The 20,037-nt window shown below is 39.3% G+C and overlaps 1 protein-coding gene across 2 annotated transcripts in view; it reads left to right on the top strand.

Annotated features, from left to right (window-relative positions):
* Positions 1 to 2,749: 2,749 nt before the first annotated feature.
* mctp2b (multiple C2 domains, transmembrane 2b) overlaps positions 2,750 to 20,037 on the top strand; it is a 43,375-nt gene continuing 26,087 nt past the window's right edge. For both annotated transcript variants that reach the window (XM_033626246.2, XM_033626237.2), the window contains exons 1-4: positions 2,750 to 2,893; positions 11,437 to 12,001; positions 16,191 to 16,244; positions 19,236 to 19,353. In XM_033626246.2, coding sequence (XP_033482137.2) covers positions 11,486 to 12,001; positions 16,191 to 16,244; positions 19,236 to 19,353 — 688 coding nt within the window. In that variant the 5' untranslated portion in view covers positions 2,750 to 2,893; positions 11,437 to 11,485. The remainder of the gene's footprint in view (positions 2,894 to 11,436; positions 12,002 to 16,190; positions 16,245 to 19,235; positions 19,354 to 20,037) is intronic.

The raw sequence follows: 20,037 nt of genomic DNA, 5'->3' as shown, positions 1-20,037 counted from the left end.
AAATGGATGGATATGCACCTGACTGCCTGCACGTGGCTCTCAGCATGGAGGTGGCTGAGCTGGTAGCTAGCAGCTAACAGTGCTATCACGACAACCCACAGAGCAGCCCCTATTACAACATACAGAGATAGCGCGACTTAATTCTCTGCTCAGGTCATCATTACTCCACTACAATCTTTATATAGCAAATAGTGGTTCACGCCTATATTTAATACCCTGAATGCTGCTTACAGAACCTTCAATGAACAAAATCAATCAAGCTTTTATTGCTTTACAAACGGAAAAGACAAACATGCCAATAGATAGTAAACTGTCTGAGTTTGTCTGACAGCCTCAGCGGGGCCAAATCCAGCCAAACTGATAAGATGAGAGATGAAATCTGCTTTATTAATGGCAAATATTGTGTGTTTGATTGTGCGTTTATACATAAGGTCTCTTCCTCTAGTGTGTATTTAAAAGGCACAATTGAAGGAGCTAAACTTAAAAATGCAAACAGAATGAAATATGAGCAGAAGTTCATACCATGATGAATGTTTACAGGGTTATGATGTATTTCTGCTTTTATGACGTTAAGGCATTGTTACTATAAAAATTATGTACACATTAGTCATAACTAACCACAGATGAGCATGGTGTACAGAAATGTGTAAATGCACACAACACAGATGCTTTTGTCATACAGACTGATGCACATCAGGATGACAGTGGATCAGTTTAAACTCATAAAAGGAGAGTTAACAAGTCTCCTGAGGTTATTGGAGAAGGGAATTTACTGAATGGTTATGTGACTGAGAACTTCATGGTTAACGCTGAGAAAATGGAACGCGTGGGTAAGTACAAGGCGGCATGTGGTGAGGGGTGCAAAAGCTGCAAGTAACCACAGAGTCTCCACTGAATGATCGTGTGGATGGGAAGAAACCTATCTGAGACAGAGAGAATGACAGCTGAGAGAAAGTTTTGCAACACATTTCTGGTGTACTTTTTTCTTAACAGAAGAGAGAAAACAAATCTTGGGTTCATAAATGATTACGGTGTGGAAAAGACTATCATCACAATACGTAAAAAGCAACGGAGCATTTCAATGATACCTTAAAAACAAAGGTGTCTGGAATCTGAATGGCGACCACACATGGAAAATGTGGAAAATACAGTTGTGCAAACCACAACTGTGTTGAAGTCATGGTACTTGGTTCATAGGAATGCAAAAATGAGACATGAAAGGGGAAAAAACAGTGTCAATTTGGCTGCTTAGAGCACAGGAAGGGTGGACTTTGATAACATCAGTATGTACTAGATTGGATTGTTGTGATTGTTAGACTACAATAGTCTGCTGCAAATAGACAGGAACTATGTAGTTCACTGAGGATGTAGTCGGTACACTAAATCTGCATAAAGCAGACCTGGCTTAAACCATGTGTGTTAAAGAACTGGAACAAGAATTGAATTACTACAACCCATCAGGAGGTAAGATATGAATCAAGGGGAGGAAGTTGAGGATCCAGAGCAGACAGCTGTTTGATGTGAGAGGTGTCGTGTATCACCTGTTGTGGCGAAACAGCTGATATTATCTGCCACGTAAAATATGATCTACTGTGTGAAAAGATAATAGTGTGTAGAGGTTACATGTGAGTCGAGCCTTAAAGCAGCTCCATTGATGAAATTAAGTCCTACACCAGGCTGTGTTTTTGATACCATCTCACATCATTTACAAATTTGGAGCTTTGGTCAGTAGATAAGAGCAACAGGATTACACTACCTCAGATAAAAAGAAAGCCATGAACACCAAGGCCTCACTCACTGAGTACACTGAGGTGGAGAACTGGGGGGTGGAGGGATTACATGTACCAAGGTTAATGGGTATGATAAGGCAAAACAGCTGTTTGAGAAAAGGATTAGGTTTATGTGAGCCACAAAAGACTGCTCTAGAAATACGTCCAACAAATATTTATTTATTTATTTAATTTAGATTGATGGTGGACATATCAGTAAGAACAACTGACTAACGATTCAGTTTTACATGCACACAGCTAACGTTCACAGTAAACTCATACAGTAGTATGTATAGTTACACAATTTACTCCTTTTACATGAACATAAAACTACTTTGTTTTACATCTGCTCAGTCCCAAATGTGTGACATCACCCAACTATTTTTCCCACCTAAATTGACGTAAAGTCATTTGGGGAAAGTGTCTTTAATTTGAGTAATCTTTTAGTTACTAGAAATGAGAGCAATCAAATTACTCAAAACACAACATAGGGTTCGATTTGCTATGGGATTTTTGCCTCATGCTCCAAACACTTATGCAATGCTTCCATCTCAGTCAAGTTAGCTGGAGTTATAGCTTACCGGAAACCATACATTTTACTTTCAAAATAAACTACAGCAAGTAGCGTTGAATAAACCAAATTTGTATTAAACTTACCATAAATATTGCCATAATATTATTATAATATCAAACTGATGATAACGTCTGAAAGGCTTATCCTGTTCAGGCTATTTGACGGCTAAAACTACGCCGTCTAATGTATAACCAGCTTGCACGTTGCACTCATAGATATGTAAATGCATTTCAAAACTGTGTTAAAATGCTTAATTTTTCCTATTTACTATTATCTCTCTATTTTCTATTCTTTCTTTTGGTGTCTTTTGGCTCACGCGCTCGCGGGCAGGGCTTTTATTTTGAAAGTGTTAATCTAACAGAGGTTGTGTCTGGCTTGATATTTGATGTCCACACACACACACACACACACACACACTGAGGAGGAAGTCCGTAAGAACCTCACACTACGGTCGATGTTCTGAGCGAGTATTCGTTCTTCTGGCCCCAGTGTTGAGCAGACATGACGTGAACTGTGGAAACTCGTCGGAGGTTGTTAACAGCGGAAAAAGGTAAAACCTCACTCGTTATTGTCTTTTCTAGGGGAGAAGCAGAAAGGTACCAAGTTCAGTTAGCCTACCTGTTTGGGTCGGTGAGGTGGGGCTGGTAAGGTGAGCCCCCTCTTCCTGTCTGGAAACATTTCCTCTGGCGGACAGGTGAGAAGTGGCAGCGGCCTGGAGTCTAACATTTATATTTAAATTCATATGTATGGAAAGAGGCTGAGGTCAAACTCTGTGCTGGTAATACTTTTTTCTGTAACACACAGACTTGCATGTCTTGTGCAGCAGCATTTAAAAAAGTTTTCATGTTGACAAGAGGCTGTCGTCAATGATATCAAACAAAACTGTTTCAGTAAGAATGCAGTCTTGGCCACCTACCTGTACAACACACTGGACGCAAAGAGGTGTTGCTACTGTGAAGTTGGGTGTCATTTTTTCTCTCCGTAACTCGTTGATCAATATGTGCTACATGCCGAATGAAAGAGCAACCCAATCGACTCGTCTATGGTTTTGAGATTGAATATTATAATTTATGTTTTCCAATATGCAGAGAATATTATCTTATTTGCATTATTTTTAAATGGAGATTGGTCTGGTCTTTTCTTAGAGAGCGGCGGGTCACTGTAAAGCAGTGCTGATGCAGTGTGTGGATGGCGTCGACGGGACTAATTTTTTGAGAGATACTGTCATAAATATCATAATTTAAAAAGCCCACTGTCACTAACTCCGGATGCAAATTGAAACCTGTTTGAGGTTATTTCTAGCTAAAGGGTATTTCCCCACAGAAATTCCAGCATCTCAGTGACCCAGAGGTCTTGCTAATATTGTCCCAGCGTGCAAAAGCTTGTAACCACTAAACGGACAGCCATTAAGTTTGCAGTTCACTGGACCTGTAGATTTTTCACTGATGCATGGGTTATTGTAATGTTTATTGTGTGTTTTCTGCAGTAACTTCAGTGTGTTCCATATCAAAGTGTAGAAACCACCAAGTGTGAAATAGTTTCAGGAAATAGCTTCATGTCTAGCTCTAACAAGACAGAGCTGTGATGCTGTTGCTCAACTCAGCACACTGACTGGGTAAAAAAAAAAAAACCATTAAATGCCTCAGAAGACTGTTACCATTTTATTTTTATATGATTATTAGGCATTTGCTATCAAGATGAGAATTCACACAGAGGTAATTTCAAAATTGTACTAGCGCCTTTATTATCTGTCTGTTTGGGCCAGACAAAATCATGGCTTGTTTATCTTTAGATCTCTAAAATCAGTCCTGTCAGGAGTGCTTTCATGTGTAAAAACAGATTAACCTCCTTTTTTAAAACACAACCTTTTGTTATTTGTCCTCTCTCAGGCGTTTTGTGAAAACACTGTCTTCGCTTATTCAAATGGAGGTGAAGTCATTTGGGAAGGAAAGTAGAAATACAGTAGAAGTGCATGGTTTTACAGTCATCAGTACAGTTCATGTATCAGCTTGTTCCAGCACCTGTAATAACAGCGGCTTAGGCTCATTGCATACAGAATCTCACCATTTCCCCACTCATAGCTGTCTGATTTGTGGCAATGCAATCCCAAGTGTGTAGAGCTGCAGCGATTAATCGATTTACTGTCAACAATTAAATTAATCACCAACTAGTTTGATAATCAAGTAATCGTTTTGATTAATTTTTAAAGAAAAAAAGTCAAAATTCTCTGATTCCAGCATCTTAAATATGAAGATTTTCTGGCTTCTTTACTCCTCTATGGCAGTAAAATAAATATCTTTGGGCTGTGCACAAAACAAAACAGTTGAGGCTGTCATTGTCTCCATATGTATTTCTTATATTTGATGATGTTTCTGCTTTTGGGCCTTCTTCAAGATCGACAAACATCTTGAGGGAGGACCAAAGGCCAAATCATCATCGAAATAAAAGAAATACATCTGGAGCCAGAGTGTGCGACACTTGTTTTCTGCAATCAAGTCTATTGCCAGTGATCAGCACCTCATTATAATTTTTGGTGTGCGTTACTTTTCTGTTTTAAATTTCTCGTTAATCATCTTGGTCATTTCATGTGTCCTTTATACATTCTTTCATCCCTTATCATGTTAGGTTCACAGCCATGTTTGATAAACGTCAAGACCTTTGACATCTGCCGTGTCAGCTGCTTGTTCATGGTGATGTAGGAGTCCAGTGTGGTTTAATTCTGGCCATCTCACTGAATTTCTCTTTGCGTAAGAGAGTCAGATAAACTGAAATGTGATGCAAGTGAGGTTAGTGAGACGGGTGTCTGGACAAGGTTGTCTGGATGGATGGATGCTTTGTCAGTGTTACCTTGAACTGGGCTGGCATTGCGTTACAGCCTTCACGTGTCCACAGATAGGGCTGGTGTTAGAAGTGAACTGTGAAAGAGACGTAATTTGCCATTTAAACTCAAACTTGAAATCAACATTTAAAAAAAATGTAGTTCTCCCCGTTTAGAAAGTGGAATGTTGGCTGGTCTGACCGTATCTGTCCAGCTGTGGAGTCTGTGTGTTCAAACTCTATCTGTTTAGTCCAGGTTAAGTCTGACTGACCCCTCTGGCTTGACTGCAGTTCGGATGAATGTCATGGCTCCCTCAGCTGTGTGGCCTCCTGGTTGTATATCTCAGTTACACGATTCCACTCGCACCCTGTTTATCAGCGGTGGCCTGTTTTTTTGGACCACACCAACAGTAAACACACATTATTAGCTGAACTCATTTTATAGTCAAAGCAGACAGTCACGTTCAGTGACGCTTTAGTAGTAGGCTACTGTTAGTACACATGGTCGTTCTGGGCATTTTGTGCTCTGATGATGCTCTCTGTCTATCCTTGTAGTTAGTACAGGATGCGCTGGTTATTGGCACTATTCAGAGTATTTATTGATATGGAGGGTCTTTGTATAAAGACTGCAGTGTACAGAGCATAACTAAGATCCACCTCAGCACTACAGTTTTGATCCCAGTCTCAGTAATGTAGATGTTGGCTAAAACAGCTGCTAAATACCTCCAATACAAAAAAACGTTTTCTTCGTGTTGCTTGACTTTTACATAGTCTTTCGGGGGTCGTAGGCATATTCACTTCTACTGACCTTTGACCTCATTTCTGCAGGTTGCTTATAAAGTTGTTGGTCCTGGAAAGGTGACTGTAAGATGTTCTGACACGAGTGTAAGTTGTAAAACACCCTGCCAATACAATTCATTGACGAGAGAGATGCATGCTATTAGACCTGTAGGCGGTGAAACAGGTTTGACTTCTGTGGCCAGTAATAATGGTTGATTAATGACATTCTAGTTTCCTGTTTTCTAAGTGGAACTACAGCATGGTGCTCCCTTTAGGGCTCCTTTTTCTGATAACCGAGTCACCGTTCAATTGGGCTGAAATATTCATGCAGTCATGATTTTAGTGTCAGTTATTAGAAGAAGTAACAGAAGCATCATGTCTATATTTAGAGGATCTGGAATAGTTTGGTGCAGTGGTGTAGTGGTTAGCATTGTCGCCTCACAGCAAGAGGGTTCCTGGTTCGAACTCAGGGTGGTGTGCAGGGTTTGCATGTTCTCCCGGTGTAAGAGTGGGTTTTCTCCGAGTTCTCCGGCTTCCTCCCAAAAACATGCAGGTTAATTGGTGACTCTAAATTGCCCGTAGGTGTGAATGTGAGTGTGAATGGTTGTCTGTCTATATGTGTCAGCCCTGTGATAGTCTGGCGACCTGTCCAGGGTGCACCTTGCCTCTCGCCCAATGTCAGCGGTGATAGGCTCCAGCCCCCCCGCGACTCTAACAGGATAAGTGGTTATGGAAGATGAATGAATGAATACTTAATCTTTATTTTAACAGGTAATCTCATTGAGACATGGAGTCTCATTCTCAAGAGAGACCTGGTCAAGTAGGGAGTGATAAGATAAAAATCTCAAACAACTGTGCGCTCCAGACATCATCACCTTAGATGCAGTCTGAACTGACTGCTGTTTAACATTATCAAAATCTAATGAAAGTTTCAACAGAAAATGACTTACTGAATACAGAAAGATGTGTATGGTGTTTTAGAGCCAGTGGATCTGACCTACATTAATAAGCCACAAACACCTCACTGACATATTAAAATCTTCTAAAATTGAAATAGCAACAGCCACCTCCACCTAAAGGAAACTTTGGTATTTTTTAAAACTGGACCCTGTTTATGTGTCTGAGTGACTAATGGGGACAACAGTTTCAGAAACTGGTCCAGTATTGAGAGCGTGCTGCAGCAGGCAGCCATGAAACAGGCTGCAGCGTACCTACTCGGAGTAATTACGCTACATCAGTCAACTAAAAGTGATTGTTTTTGCAACTGACAGACTCAGATTGTTTAATATAAGTGTTTGACAACATTATGGATAGGACCTTACAGAGAAAAAAATGTTTTTCTTTACTTCATCCTTGATTGGTCCATTTGTTAGTGCATGTAACGAAATCTCGCTCAAGGAGAAGTCTCGTGAATTTTCGCGAGGGGTGACTTATTACAGCAAAAACAATGGTGGAAATGTCAGTGACAGTTGGAGAGAGGAGTGCTGGGAGGGGTTTGTTGTGTTGTAGTACAGAAAGTATAGCATAGTGTTATCTGAAATATTTCCAACATCAAGTTTTTGCTGATTTTGACAATGCTGAAAAGGTCTCTGAGAGTTCAGAATGAGACATCTCCTTGAGCAAGACAGATTGGACACCATAACAAACAGACTGGATCAGAAAAAGGAAAAGAAAAATGTTGTACTTCTAACCCTAACCATCACTTATGATAACAATCTGAGCATGTCAGTGGTAAAAACAAGTACACTGAGTGGTGGTAAACTGATGGTGCCATGTGCTTTGGGTGGACACGTTGCAGCCTGTTTTGCGGACGCTGGCTGCTGCTCTCTTTCTCAACACTGGAACACTTTAAAAAATGATTGTGTCCATAAGTTGCTTTGACACAAAACAAGAGAAAAGAGGCACACAGGTTGAAAAATAATAAAATTACACCTTAAAACACAGTTATTTGATCCATTGTTAATATAAAAACATTGATCTGGGCAGCTTTTATAACAGTTATTTGTAGATTTTGACCATTTCCAACTCCAGTGGCAGTTTCAGAAAGAGATTGGTGGACAGAATGCCCTCTGTTAGAGTCAAATCCTTAAGACGTCAGTGGATCACAAAAGTAGACGAAGGGAATATGGAGAAATAAAGAGCTCTGGAGCTGCAGGGGACTGTTAGTATTTATATACACTTCCCTTACCTGTGTTGTTGATCAGGAGTTGGATATGGATGAAATCAATAAATCAGACCTCAGCTATAATCTGTGCAAGTGTAAAGAAAGGTTTACCCGCTAATATATTACTCTGTGTACTACCTATGACAGGGATATTGAACTTGCTTTGCATGGGGGGCCATTTTCGCAAAATGACAGGAGGCCAGGGGCCGGATGGAGCAGCCCTGTACAGCTCGTTTGAGGCATAGACCAGACCTCTGTCAGGGAGTCCAGGGTGTCTTCTCCTGCCACTTTATTTTATAAACAAGCTCTATTTTGATGCATTTTTTATGCATTCTGGCACTTTATTCATATTACAAGTACAAAAAAACCCAGTAGGAATCATTTTATTTTTGTTGTCAAATAGAAAATGGTTGGGGGGGGCAGATTTGGCCTGCACGCTGTAAGTTAAGTATCGCTGACCTCCAAGCCCAGTGAATTTCTTTTCTTTTTATATGATGGATGGGGTTAGCTTGTCACCCCCATTCATATTTGATTCGATAACTTTATGTAACCACCACTGTGTTTAAGATGAGTCATTGAAAAGTAGTTTGTAGCAGTAATAGGAACGAGATATTCTGATTTAAAAATACTAAAAAATATATTTTGAGATGTGGACATTGAAAAAAAAATTAATTTCACTGTGACTTAAAAGTTTTAGTCAACTCAAATCTTAACAATTTGTAACTATTTCGACACAGCAAATCTGTTGAAACACTAATGTACCGGATCATGACAAAACTGTATACTTTATATAAAGGGTTCATCTCAGTAAGTCGTCACTTGAATAAATAGACAGATCCGGTGTCAGGCCGCTGTCAGACCTCTGCCTGCTGTCTCTCTCTCACCCTTTCAGTCATCCACCATCTAATCCTTGTATTTGGGTCAGGCTAGAGAATTCTGAATCCAGGATATTTGAGTCATTAGTTTACTCATTCTCTCCAAACTAGATATAGAGATAAGTGGTTGTAGACTAATTCCTGGCAAAACTGCTTTGGCCCTCCTCTAGCCTTAACTGTTCATTCTGAAATCCCTTTTGGGAAAAAAAAATTTGTGAAAACTTTGATTACCTGCTGTTATTGTCGATGTACTTTTTTTATCAGTGTATTGTCAGTATCAGTATTCCAGATGCAAGGGAAAGTCTCTGTGGTACAGACCAGCTAAACATTTTTCACATCACTTTTTTACAATTTTTTCAGTGAAGAAGAAATGCAGAACTCACCATTCCCACCAAAATTGCAACTCATATTGCAGTTGTGATATCTGTCAAAATAACCACAATATAGATAAATATTTTGCATGGCGTGCAGCCCCATTATACTTCCTAACATCTGTCATCTTTTCTGTGGGTTCTGTAAACACTGATTCTTGTCTTATTCTTTCATCTGTCTCCTCCCCCTGTCTTCCTCCACTTCCTCCTACCAGCTGATAACATGGCGGGTCACTGGTCGCAGTTAATGACAGTACAAAGTATGAGGCCAGTAAGAGGCTTATGGGGCTGCTGCTGTACAAAATCAGGTTTTGTCAGAAGGCAGGGCAGGTACTGTGCTGTTTGTATTACAGAGATCATTTAGAGAGATGACAGCTTAAAGCATTAATGACGCAGCACAATATGCACCGACTGCTTTGTCTTCCTCCCTGCTGTTTGTTCACTTCATTTTAAATGGTGATAGAGATGTTTTACATAATGAGAGTGACTCTACAGTGGGTAAACTGAATGACTGATGGATGACTCACCTAAATACACACACACACACACACACACACACACACACACACACACACACACATTTTAACTAACAAGCCATGAATGACATTGTGAAACTGCACGCCAAGAATGACATTCGACGAAAAACACACCATGTTTTTATTGATAATCACATTAGGCAAACCTCCAAAAGGTGGAGTGAATACCTGTACAGTGTAACACAAAGCAATTCAGTGGCACTACATAAAATACTTCCTCCATCACCCGGAGTGCTTATACGTCAGGAAGCTTATAGAGTCATGTTCAAACAGAAGCATCGCCGAGTCATGTGTTCTTTAATCTGAGACATTTCGACATGTCACAGTAGGAAAAGCGCAAGTGTAAATAATTAGTCTGATGATTGAATTCTAGCTGTTTCCTGGTGGTGTGCACGCTGGCTCACTTTCATAACTACCTGCACACTTGAATAGAACAGACACATTGTACATATAATGTGTAGCAGCCGTGCTTTTCCTTTCGTCAAAATGTCTGCTATGAAAACGAGTCTGTGTGTGAAAATATTTAATTATGTAAATTCTTATGGATTAGATCCAATTACATTAAAACAGGCATTAAGTACAATGTGTCCCAGCTCCACATGCTGTAATCTGGTGGTTGCAGGTTGTTGCATGCAATTTGTTTTTTCCTGATAAGAACTCACAGTTAGGTTTTTAAGATAATATAAAATAAAGTTGGAAGAGAACCAATTTCCTGCTAAAATCTGCTGACATTTGACTCGGACGAAAGATTTATTATTTAATGATTATCTTGTGTAACAATAGATAATCATTAGTTTCCTGACGACTGTTTACATTGATGCTTGCTAAAGATTTTTTCTTTTCTTTCTTCCTGACTTCCGTCTTTGCCGTTTTGTTTCTATTCCAAGAGCTGATAATGTGTTGTCTATACGCAATGGTCTCTGACATCACAGTATTTAGGCCTCTGTTCCTGAAGTGTGGTGTTGATTGCTTCAACAATGAGATATTTTCTGTAAATACACTGTCAGTGTAGGTATTCCAGTAAAGGTCAGCACTGTGCATTACTGAGGGTGATTGTGGTTACACATAGTGATGACTGTATGTCTTAGGGATGACTCAATAACGAAAAAAAAGGACTTAAATGAAATTGATATATTTCTGGAAAATGCATTTGCTTTCTTGGTTGGATACCGTGCACATGTTTCTACACTAAATATGAACCCTCAGCCAGCCTCACATTTAACAGATTAATGAATTAATTTCTCAAACTATTGTTGTCAGTTACTTTCAAATCAGTTTCCTCATTTGTTTTATGTCTCTCATTCCATGGAGGATAATTATTTGAGGGCTGATCGAGACCTGATGGAGCTTTATTGTATGTACTTAACAGTTTCTATCAGTTACTTGTGGCCAACAGAGGAATATTTTGGTCAGATTGAGAGTTTCTCAGCCAGTAGTGAATGTCTGGAATTGTAAAAACGCTGAGGCAGGCATTGATGAATTGTAGTTTTATGTCATAGCTGAAGATGGATATGACAGTTACTGATTCCTCTCTGTTTGTTTTACTGTAGCTGTCGGTGATGTCCAGATCTTAGACAAAGACTGAAACTCCCTCCCATCATGGACTCCAAGAAGCCAGGCATGTTGCAGCATCTCCGCCAGAAGATGCTGCCACACCTCCGGCGAGGCAAGACAAGCCCAAGAAAGCACCTCGTTCAGCTGGAACACAGCATGGACCACCGGATGAGCTCCTCTGTTCCCGACATGAGGGACATGAGGCAGGAGTACCCTCAGGTCTCCTACAAAACGCACCTCCAACAGTACAACTCTCCCAGCTACAGCAGCCCCTCCACACCACTTGTCAAACCTGCTGGAGGCCTAGGAGGAGGTGGGAGTGGCCTAGTGATGGGTGTAGTGGGTGGAGGAGCTGGGAGGAGTGTGCCTGCAGACTGCATGGACTGGGCTTCCTCTCAGGAGTCATTCAACAGTCTCTGCGAGGAGGAGGACAAGAGCTCTCTGGAGACAAACTATAGGCCTGTCGGGGGCATGGAGCCTGAGGAGCTGGCCCTGCCCGAGATGATGACCGTCTACAGCCCAGACCCTCCCTCTGTGGAGGTGTCCCAGGACAGCTCACAGGTACAGACACTGCATTTGAAATGTTAAAGCAGTATAAAAAAGAAAGGATCAGTCCTCCAGACAAAAACAAAGGTCTTTACAGTGTATAAAGGGTTTAACTACTTGGGTGGTGGCATTCAGAGAGAGATATTTGTTTCCATTTATTACAGTGGATTAATGTTTCATTTTTTATTTAAGGCTTTTGTACAATCATTAACAATAAGCATGACAGTAGAATACGCTTGTATTTTGTTCCCCTGTGACACACAGGTAAAGCGATAAGATACGTCTGCCTGGTTTTTGTACATTGGTGGTGTGAGGTGTATTTGCACAGGATGTACAAAGTTTAACTTGGGGGAGCTGGGTGAAGATAAGCAGTCCTTTCAAAATAAATAGTCTCCAGCAGCACTGAGCAAATGCTGTTTGAGTTTTTATACTACCAGTGCATGAGACTGAATGACTCATATTTCACAGCATGGGTGCCAAACTGGCATGTTCACATTTAGAATCTGGTACACCTTGATTTTTCACTGACAACATTTAGAGCAAACCTTTCTTCTTCCAAGACAAAGAAAGGTTGTTCAAGATGTGATGACCTGTTGCTATTTATTTATATTATTATTTTGCCAGCCATGAGGTTTAAAATCGGCAGGAATCAATAGTTTATGTCTGAAATGTTTTCATTGCTAAGGATTTGTAATTTGTCCAGAGTTCCCAGATTCTGGAAAAGTAATTTGGTAATTTATAGGTTCTGTTTACTTTTTTTTAAATACTCCAAGTGTGTCGCCAAACCTGTAAATGTTTACATATGACAAGGCATGACAAAAATGTCTGTCACAGTGTAAATATTGCAGTATTTGACGGGAGGGGGGGGGTTGGTAAATGTCTGGCATGTTGTTTTTGTTATCTGATAGTTAACAAACCACACCTGGTGTCAGGTAGATACTCAGCTGACCTGTCAATCATGTTTGCTACTTCACACTGTAGCAGGAGTTGAATAAGCTTGGCTTGCTAAATTTTGCAACCATCAGGAATTTGTATATATCCCCGATTTAATCAACCACTATGACTGAGCAGTTATATGATATACACTTACTTGTTGCTTTTTCAGTGTTGTCTTGCATGATTTCTGAATTCTGTCTTTATCTGTGTTACACTGGAGACTCTTTGAGTATTCATTTCCTCAAATGTATTGTCTGGATTATTTTACTAGTCATGCAGTTATTGGCTCCTCATAGTCACTAGATGGACTAAGGCATGAACAATTATTGCCACACAGAGACATCCTGTATGTTAATCAGGTGATCTCGTTGAGATCAAGATCTCTTTTGCACAAGAGGCCTGAGTACAGCAGAAAGAAAAATGAACATAGTCGGACAAACAGAGGCACAGATACAAACAAAACACTGCAGATGAATCGGTTACCAGTTTAATGGGAAACAGCTGTAAAAGTCCCAACGTTTAGTAGGCCTATTAACTGGACACAGGTGCAGGTGCAGCCTGCAACGTGGCTTTGTTTTGCTCTTCCCTTGTTTACAAAGTAGGCGTGCAGCAGGTGAACCCAGTGATGCTACTGGTCCCTTGTTGTCATATGCAGTGACACAAACACTGGAGCAAGCATTTCAAAGACAGGCTATGTTAAATGCGGATGTACATTTAATATTGTTTTCATATGTTTACATAGGCTGAAGTATTAGCTGTGTTAATATTTTAATGTTATGCAAACTGCTAATTTGCTAATTTTATTTGTAGTTTTAAAAGCTCATTTTTACAGTACCATGATAATACTGATCACAATACTAGTCACAACATGATATGAAATATTCAGATCATTTCTTCTTTACAAACACATATCATCATAGCATCAGAGACAATCGCAGTCATCACTAAATTGGTTTGAAGACATGCATCAAGGGCAGGCTTACAGATATCCTTCCTTGACTTCTCCTCTTGACATGTAAACTGGACAAGATTATATGGTTCAAAATGATGTTGGTAGTGTTTGCCTTAAATTCTGGGTAGTATCAACATCAACTTTTTATATGATTTATTCACATTTTTAATTCATAATTTTGCATTTTTATATAGGACTCAGGTCATTTCAAGACATTTCCACACAGTTAGTATTATAAGTAGCTGCATTACCTGGTAGTTAAGTTCTGTGAGCCTTATTTTCTAAAGCTGATTGTTACATTAAACTGCTTTAGGATTTCATTCCTGTTGGACCAATGCTGGCATTTAACTGTCGCACTATAAGGTGGCTGACTTTAGGCATCACAGCAGTCTGTATTTCCCAAATTATTAGGCAAAATTGGACACAGAGACTTAAGTACTACAACACTCAGGGTCTGTATACTGTACCTTCATGATATAGTCTTGCCCTTGTTTACATGCAGAACAAAGTCTAGAGACATCAGTGAAATCATAATCTGACAGTCTTGCCATTTCATCATGTTTGCCACTAACATTTGCCAAAGTTCTTAGCTCAGTAAATACCTTGTTCACTGGATAATACTATGAACAAAGATAAACAGTAGTCCCATGTCATAGATTCCAACCAGTCACTGTCAGAGCGACTGCTTCCTCTTCGGATGAAAGTGCTGAGTTGCCGTGTGCCCTCACTGTTCAGTTCAGGATGGCAGAGCTCTCCTTACTGGAGAAAATCTTTGAAGAATAATTTTAGATTTGGATTTTCTTTCTCTAGCAGTGCCTTTTTCTTATTTCAAATATTTTTGCCTAGTTTCTCCTCCTAGGGTTTAAATGAGACTGAGTGTGGCCAGAGTGCAGTAGGATAGGTGAGTGACACATTGGTCACACTGGTTTGCAACAGATGAAATTGGCTAAACCAAATATGTCGCCAAACAGTAACAGCAAATAGTGAATGTTGTTTTATGACTTTGCACCAGCACCCCACCCTTGACGGTCTGAGATATCATGCCATTTGGAAGGCAACAGAAAGCTCTGGATTGACTGCCATGAAGTTGGTACAACATTCATGCCCCCCTCTGGTTATCCCTTAGCTTTTCATCTTGCATCATCATCAGGTCAAAATATTTATGATTTCAATACTTTTCTTTAGATGTAGATTTGCTTGCCCCGGCGGCATATTTGTTTTCACAGCCACACATACAGATATGAGAACATGTAGATAGCAACCAAGTACCTTTTTAAAACGACTGACATTCTTATCAGCCTCAGCTGCAAGTGTTAACATGCTAACATAACATGATAAACTAAGATGGTTAAAATGGTGAACATTATATCTGCTGAACATCAGCATGTTTGCATGACATTCTCATTGTGAGCATGTTGGCAAAGCTGACATTAGCATGTCGCACCACTGTGCCTGCAGCCCCAAAGAACTGCTAACTGCTGGTTGTAGACTCTTTTCAGTCCTGTCAAGATCAGTTTTAAGGTCGTCATTATTTTAGCTTAGAAATGTGCTTACATAGCGTGCATTCCTAAATTACATTTTGTTAAAACAATTCAATACAAGCAGTGTTTTTGCAGCATAGGAATACTACAGTTCAATGGATTTAACTTAATGTAACATACACACTAGATGTATTGTACACAACATAAAATCAACAGGATTTTTCAGGTTTATTTTTGCCCCGAGACCCCAGAACATGGTCTCTTGAACTCTGTGAGAATTTCAGATACTCATGACTACAAACAGGAAAATCACCATTCTTGTCTTCATTCCTGAAACACTGAATTTTGCACATGCAAATTTTTTTCTCCGTACAAAACAACAACAACAACAACAAAACAGATACACTTTCTCCTAATTATATGACCAGTCACCGAGGAATAATTCTGTACCTTTTTTTGCTTTTTCAACACTACATTCTCTGAAGCAACATGAATATTGTACCTTAGGGCAAAAAGCTCAGTCCCTTGTGGTTTCTTTGAACTGAACCACGTGGCAGAAAGAGAGCAGAAAAGCAAATTCCCTTTTTCTTCATCCTTGTGTTCTTTGGTGTAATGCTGCTCAGTCCCCAGGATACAGGAATTTTTAATAAATGCTCAGAGGATTTGTGCTGGTGGTAGAAAAGCCAAAGAGAGAGTTCAGTTCCTGAACCTTCAACCTTCAGCAGTCTGAAACTTTCCTCTTTCATCAGTGGGGACTTTACTTTTTTTCAAAATCCTCTTCATATATTAGGCTACTTGACAGACTCATGAAATGTATTTGTCTTTGTCTTCGCAGTATGACAATCATGATTTCAGTGGTCAAGGCTTCAAAGACGGGGGCAACCAAAATGTAAGTGCTGCTATCCAATTTGCATGTTGATTCTGTGTTGTTGAACTCATGTCATTTTACTTTTACTAAGGATTTATTCCACAAATGATAATATGCTGAGTGAACTGGTTGTTTGATTTTGAGCTACATCTCTGTGGTTAAAGGACTGTTTCTGTCAAGTGGCTGTGGTCGTGTTTTTTGTTAAGTATCATGCCAACGGCAGCATTGTGCTTTGGCTGACACACACTCGTGTCAAAGTTTAATTCCAGATTATTGTGTTGTGTTCAGGTCATGATGGGACAGTAGGCAGTGTGTGTGTCATCCTGGCTTTTGTGGCCGGGCAGGGTTTGGATGCTGAGCTGGGTGATTCCAGGCGCCCGGGGTTTTATTCTCTGAAAGATGCTTGGTTTGGTGGAGAGGCTTAATAGTGATTAAATAATCCATTGCGTGAACAGGAAGCATAGACTGCATACATCTGTGTACAGCCTTCCATAGAGTGTGCTTTTTATATTGTATCCAAAACAATATTAAAAACATGGTCAAAACAGAACTAAAAGGTGCACAATACTGTGTAATAGACATAATGCAACAGGTGAATTCCAGAATGTGAAGAAAATGTCGCTTTGAAATGAATTAGTGAAAGCAGAACAAAACAGCACAGCTTCAATCAGATGTCACAATGTTGTAAAAAATTCACGTAACAGCTTTTCTTTATAGGAACAGCTTGTGTAGCGAGGGACGTTGTGGACGCAACTAAGGCTGTACCGAATGTCTTTAAATTCAAAGCTTGTATTGAGGTTTTTCAATAAAGCTTCAAATGTGTGTCACATTTAGGGCTGTCCTCAACTAAAGAACATCTTGGTTGAATTTCTACCTACTCTTCAACCAGTTAAATGGTCACTGGGGGAAAAATTCTCATTATCTCTAGGTTAACTACTTCAGTCACAGCGCACTCAGTGCATTCTTCCTGGTACTGTTAAATGTCCACCAAAGCGTTGTTTTGTTTTATTTCACAGGGCTCAATATTAACACTTGTCCAGGGCAAGTAAAATCTGTGTTCAGGCAAGTGGAATGCCTCAAGTGAAAAATAAATGTGATGTCCACTTCAGTATTTTCTGAAAATATATTGTGCACTGTAGCGCTTTTCCACCTGAGCTGTCTAACCAGTAACAAATGTATAGGACACACTGGACACTGTAGATGTTAATTTGGGGTTAACAATCATACAGTCATATACAACATAGCAGTACTAACATTAAACATCTCTGTAACGCTGCATGCGACTTCCTCATTAGCCATCCTGCCGCTCCAACAAGGGCTCCATTGTAATCCAGCCTTGAACTGCTGTGTCTTTTTGGAGACTTAGTCAAATAAATCCATAGTGATAAACAACACAAACAAGTTGTTGTCAGGATAAAAGAAAATAAACTGTTTTGTTGTATTAATGTAACACCAGCAATTATCTGAACAATGAGAATTTGGTCTGACAAGATCAAATTGACCAACCGACCAGAATGTGACAGCCCTTAGTCATATTTATGATGTCATCACCTTTAAAAAAAAAACACAAAATTTTCAAATTCTCAATTTAAATAAGGGGATTTTTTTTAGTCTTTTTTCTTTCTTTTTTTCAAATAAAAATCCTCTAATAAATAAATTCAATGGTGCTGTTACATTGCCTTGTTACTACAGGTGTGTGCCTCTCTTTGTGTGCAGCACACAGGAGAGCAAGCTGTTTTTTGATCATGATGAAAATGTTTTTGAAAGGTTAAGCATAAAAAAATTGACTGAAGCAAAATATTTCATCAGAAAAGAATATGAACCAAACAAATGTGGTTACTTTTATCTTTTTTTTTTAATAAATTTTGTCTTTTGGACTTCACAGCACTCTGGAGTTATTGGGAATGTTTAGATAACATGAGTCACAAAGAATCCTACACAGCCGCCACTGAAATCTAATTCTGCAAATCCTAATAATACTAATGATATTGATGTAGCCTAATCTTCATCGGCAACTGTGCAGAAATACCTTGTTTAACACTATGAATAGACATAAAAAAGCTGTGCAGCATTTGAATGTTGATTTAGAATTCAAATGTCAACGTTATGAATGAAGCTTTGAAGCTTTAAAGTATTTGGTACAGCCGTACAGACAACACAGTTAGTCTGACATTACTGTTATTCTGAAAATACAATAATTAGAACTGTCATTATGTGCTTAAACCCCTAATGACAAAATACAAAAAATATGATGACACTAGTCCAAAAAGTCTAAACTTGAACTTATCATATTAGATCATTTGGAAATGAAGTATGAATACTTGTGGAGAAAATTAAGGAAACTTAGAGCTATTTCCCCGTGGGACTGGATATGAATCTCAATACTTTGCTTTACTGAGGAAGTCAGTCAAGATATTGGCCTGCTCACTAGCAATATCAAGACTGTCTCTAAAAATCTGGGTATCCTGTTTGAGCGTTTGAACTTTAGATGATATAGCAGAGATGTTGAGCCCCTGTTCCACCAGTTGGGTACTTGGATCATCTGATCAAGGCCTCCTATCTGCTCCCTGTTTCTATTTTAAATCCAGAGGTGACTGTGCTTTTGCCTTCCATATTTCATCAGAAGTGCTGAATCTCTCTGTATGTCATTAGTTTTGTTCATTTTGGTAATGTAACTCTTGTCTATGTGCTATCCACATGTATATGTATGTATGTATGTTTGTGTGTATATATGTGTACTTGAATATTTATGTGTGTTTCCTGCCTAAATGTGAAGCACTTTGTAACTCTATGTTTTAAAAAGTGCTATTTAAATATATTATTATTGTTTTAAAATCCCAACCAAAATGTGTCTGTAAACTGTCAAAAGGTGTGAGGCACCAAAAGCTTTGGTTTTTAGAATCTGTACTGACACCCGGGTAGCTTTGCTCAGAAAGTATAGACGTAATCAGATTAAATCTACCAGTTGTGATGACATAAATAATGATAATGTAATGGTGTGTTTGTGTTCAGTCTGAGATGGGCAATGAGGGCTTGAGGGTGTCAGAGAGCATCAGTGATCTTCCCAGGTCCTACCTGCTCACCATCAACCTGAAGGAAGGATGTAACCTTGTCATCAGGGACCGTTGTGGTAAGAAGACCTTTCTCTTACTGCTGCTACCACTACTGTACCACCATTAACACTATCAGTAACACTACCACTATAATAGTTGCATCATCTGTGTGTATGATCATGATGTTGCATAACAAGGAAATGCAAAAGGGACACACATTGTTTTACATATGACAAACAATGTGTACAGCAGGTCAGTCTTTGTGTATTCATGTTCTTTAATGTTGTTTGCAGAAGGTGAGTTCTGCAGCTCAGAGCTATGGGGTAGTATGAATCAACACAGTGCAGGTAGATTCATAAGATATTTGTAGTCTGATATAAAGCAAACAACACTAAATCAACAGGATCTTAAGCAACCACAGTAACATGAAACCTAACAGGTCAGAGCAAGGAAGCTGGGCCAATACAGGAGCAAATCATCCTTTAGCACATTAGGAAACACAATGAGAAGGTATATTTATTTTCATATATTACTTTACCCTTCTGTCCTCAATGTTTGGCGAGAACTTCATCACTTTAACTTCCCTGCTACTTGATCAGCCCTTTTCTTTTAAATACAGTAAACTCTGGTGCTGTCATATTGGTATTATTCATATATTCCTGTTACTTCTGACACACTGTTTAACAGTTTGTCACCTGTGTCATCGTTTATGACACCCATGTGCTTATCTTTCCAAGTGAGTAAGTGCTACTACTGTTTTC

This window comes from Epinephelus lanceolatus, chromosome 2 (assembly GCF_041903045.1).
Source record: "Epinephelus lanceolatus isolate andai-2023 chromosome 2, ASM4190304v1, whole genome shotgun sequence".
Lineage (NCBI taxonomy): Eukaryota > Metazoa > Chordata > Actinopteri > Perciformes > Serranidae > Epinephelus > Epinephelus lanceolatus.
Note: the sequence above shows the minus strand (reverse complement) of the source record. Positions and strands in the feature narration are given on the sequence as shown.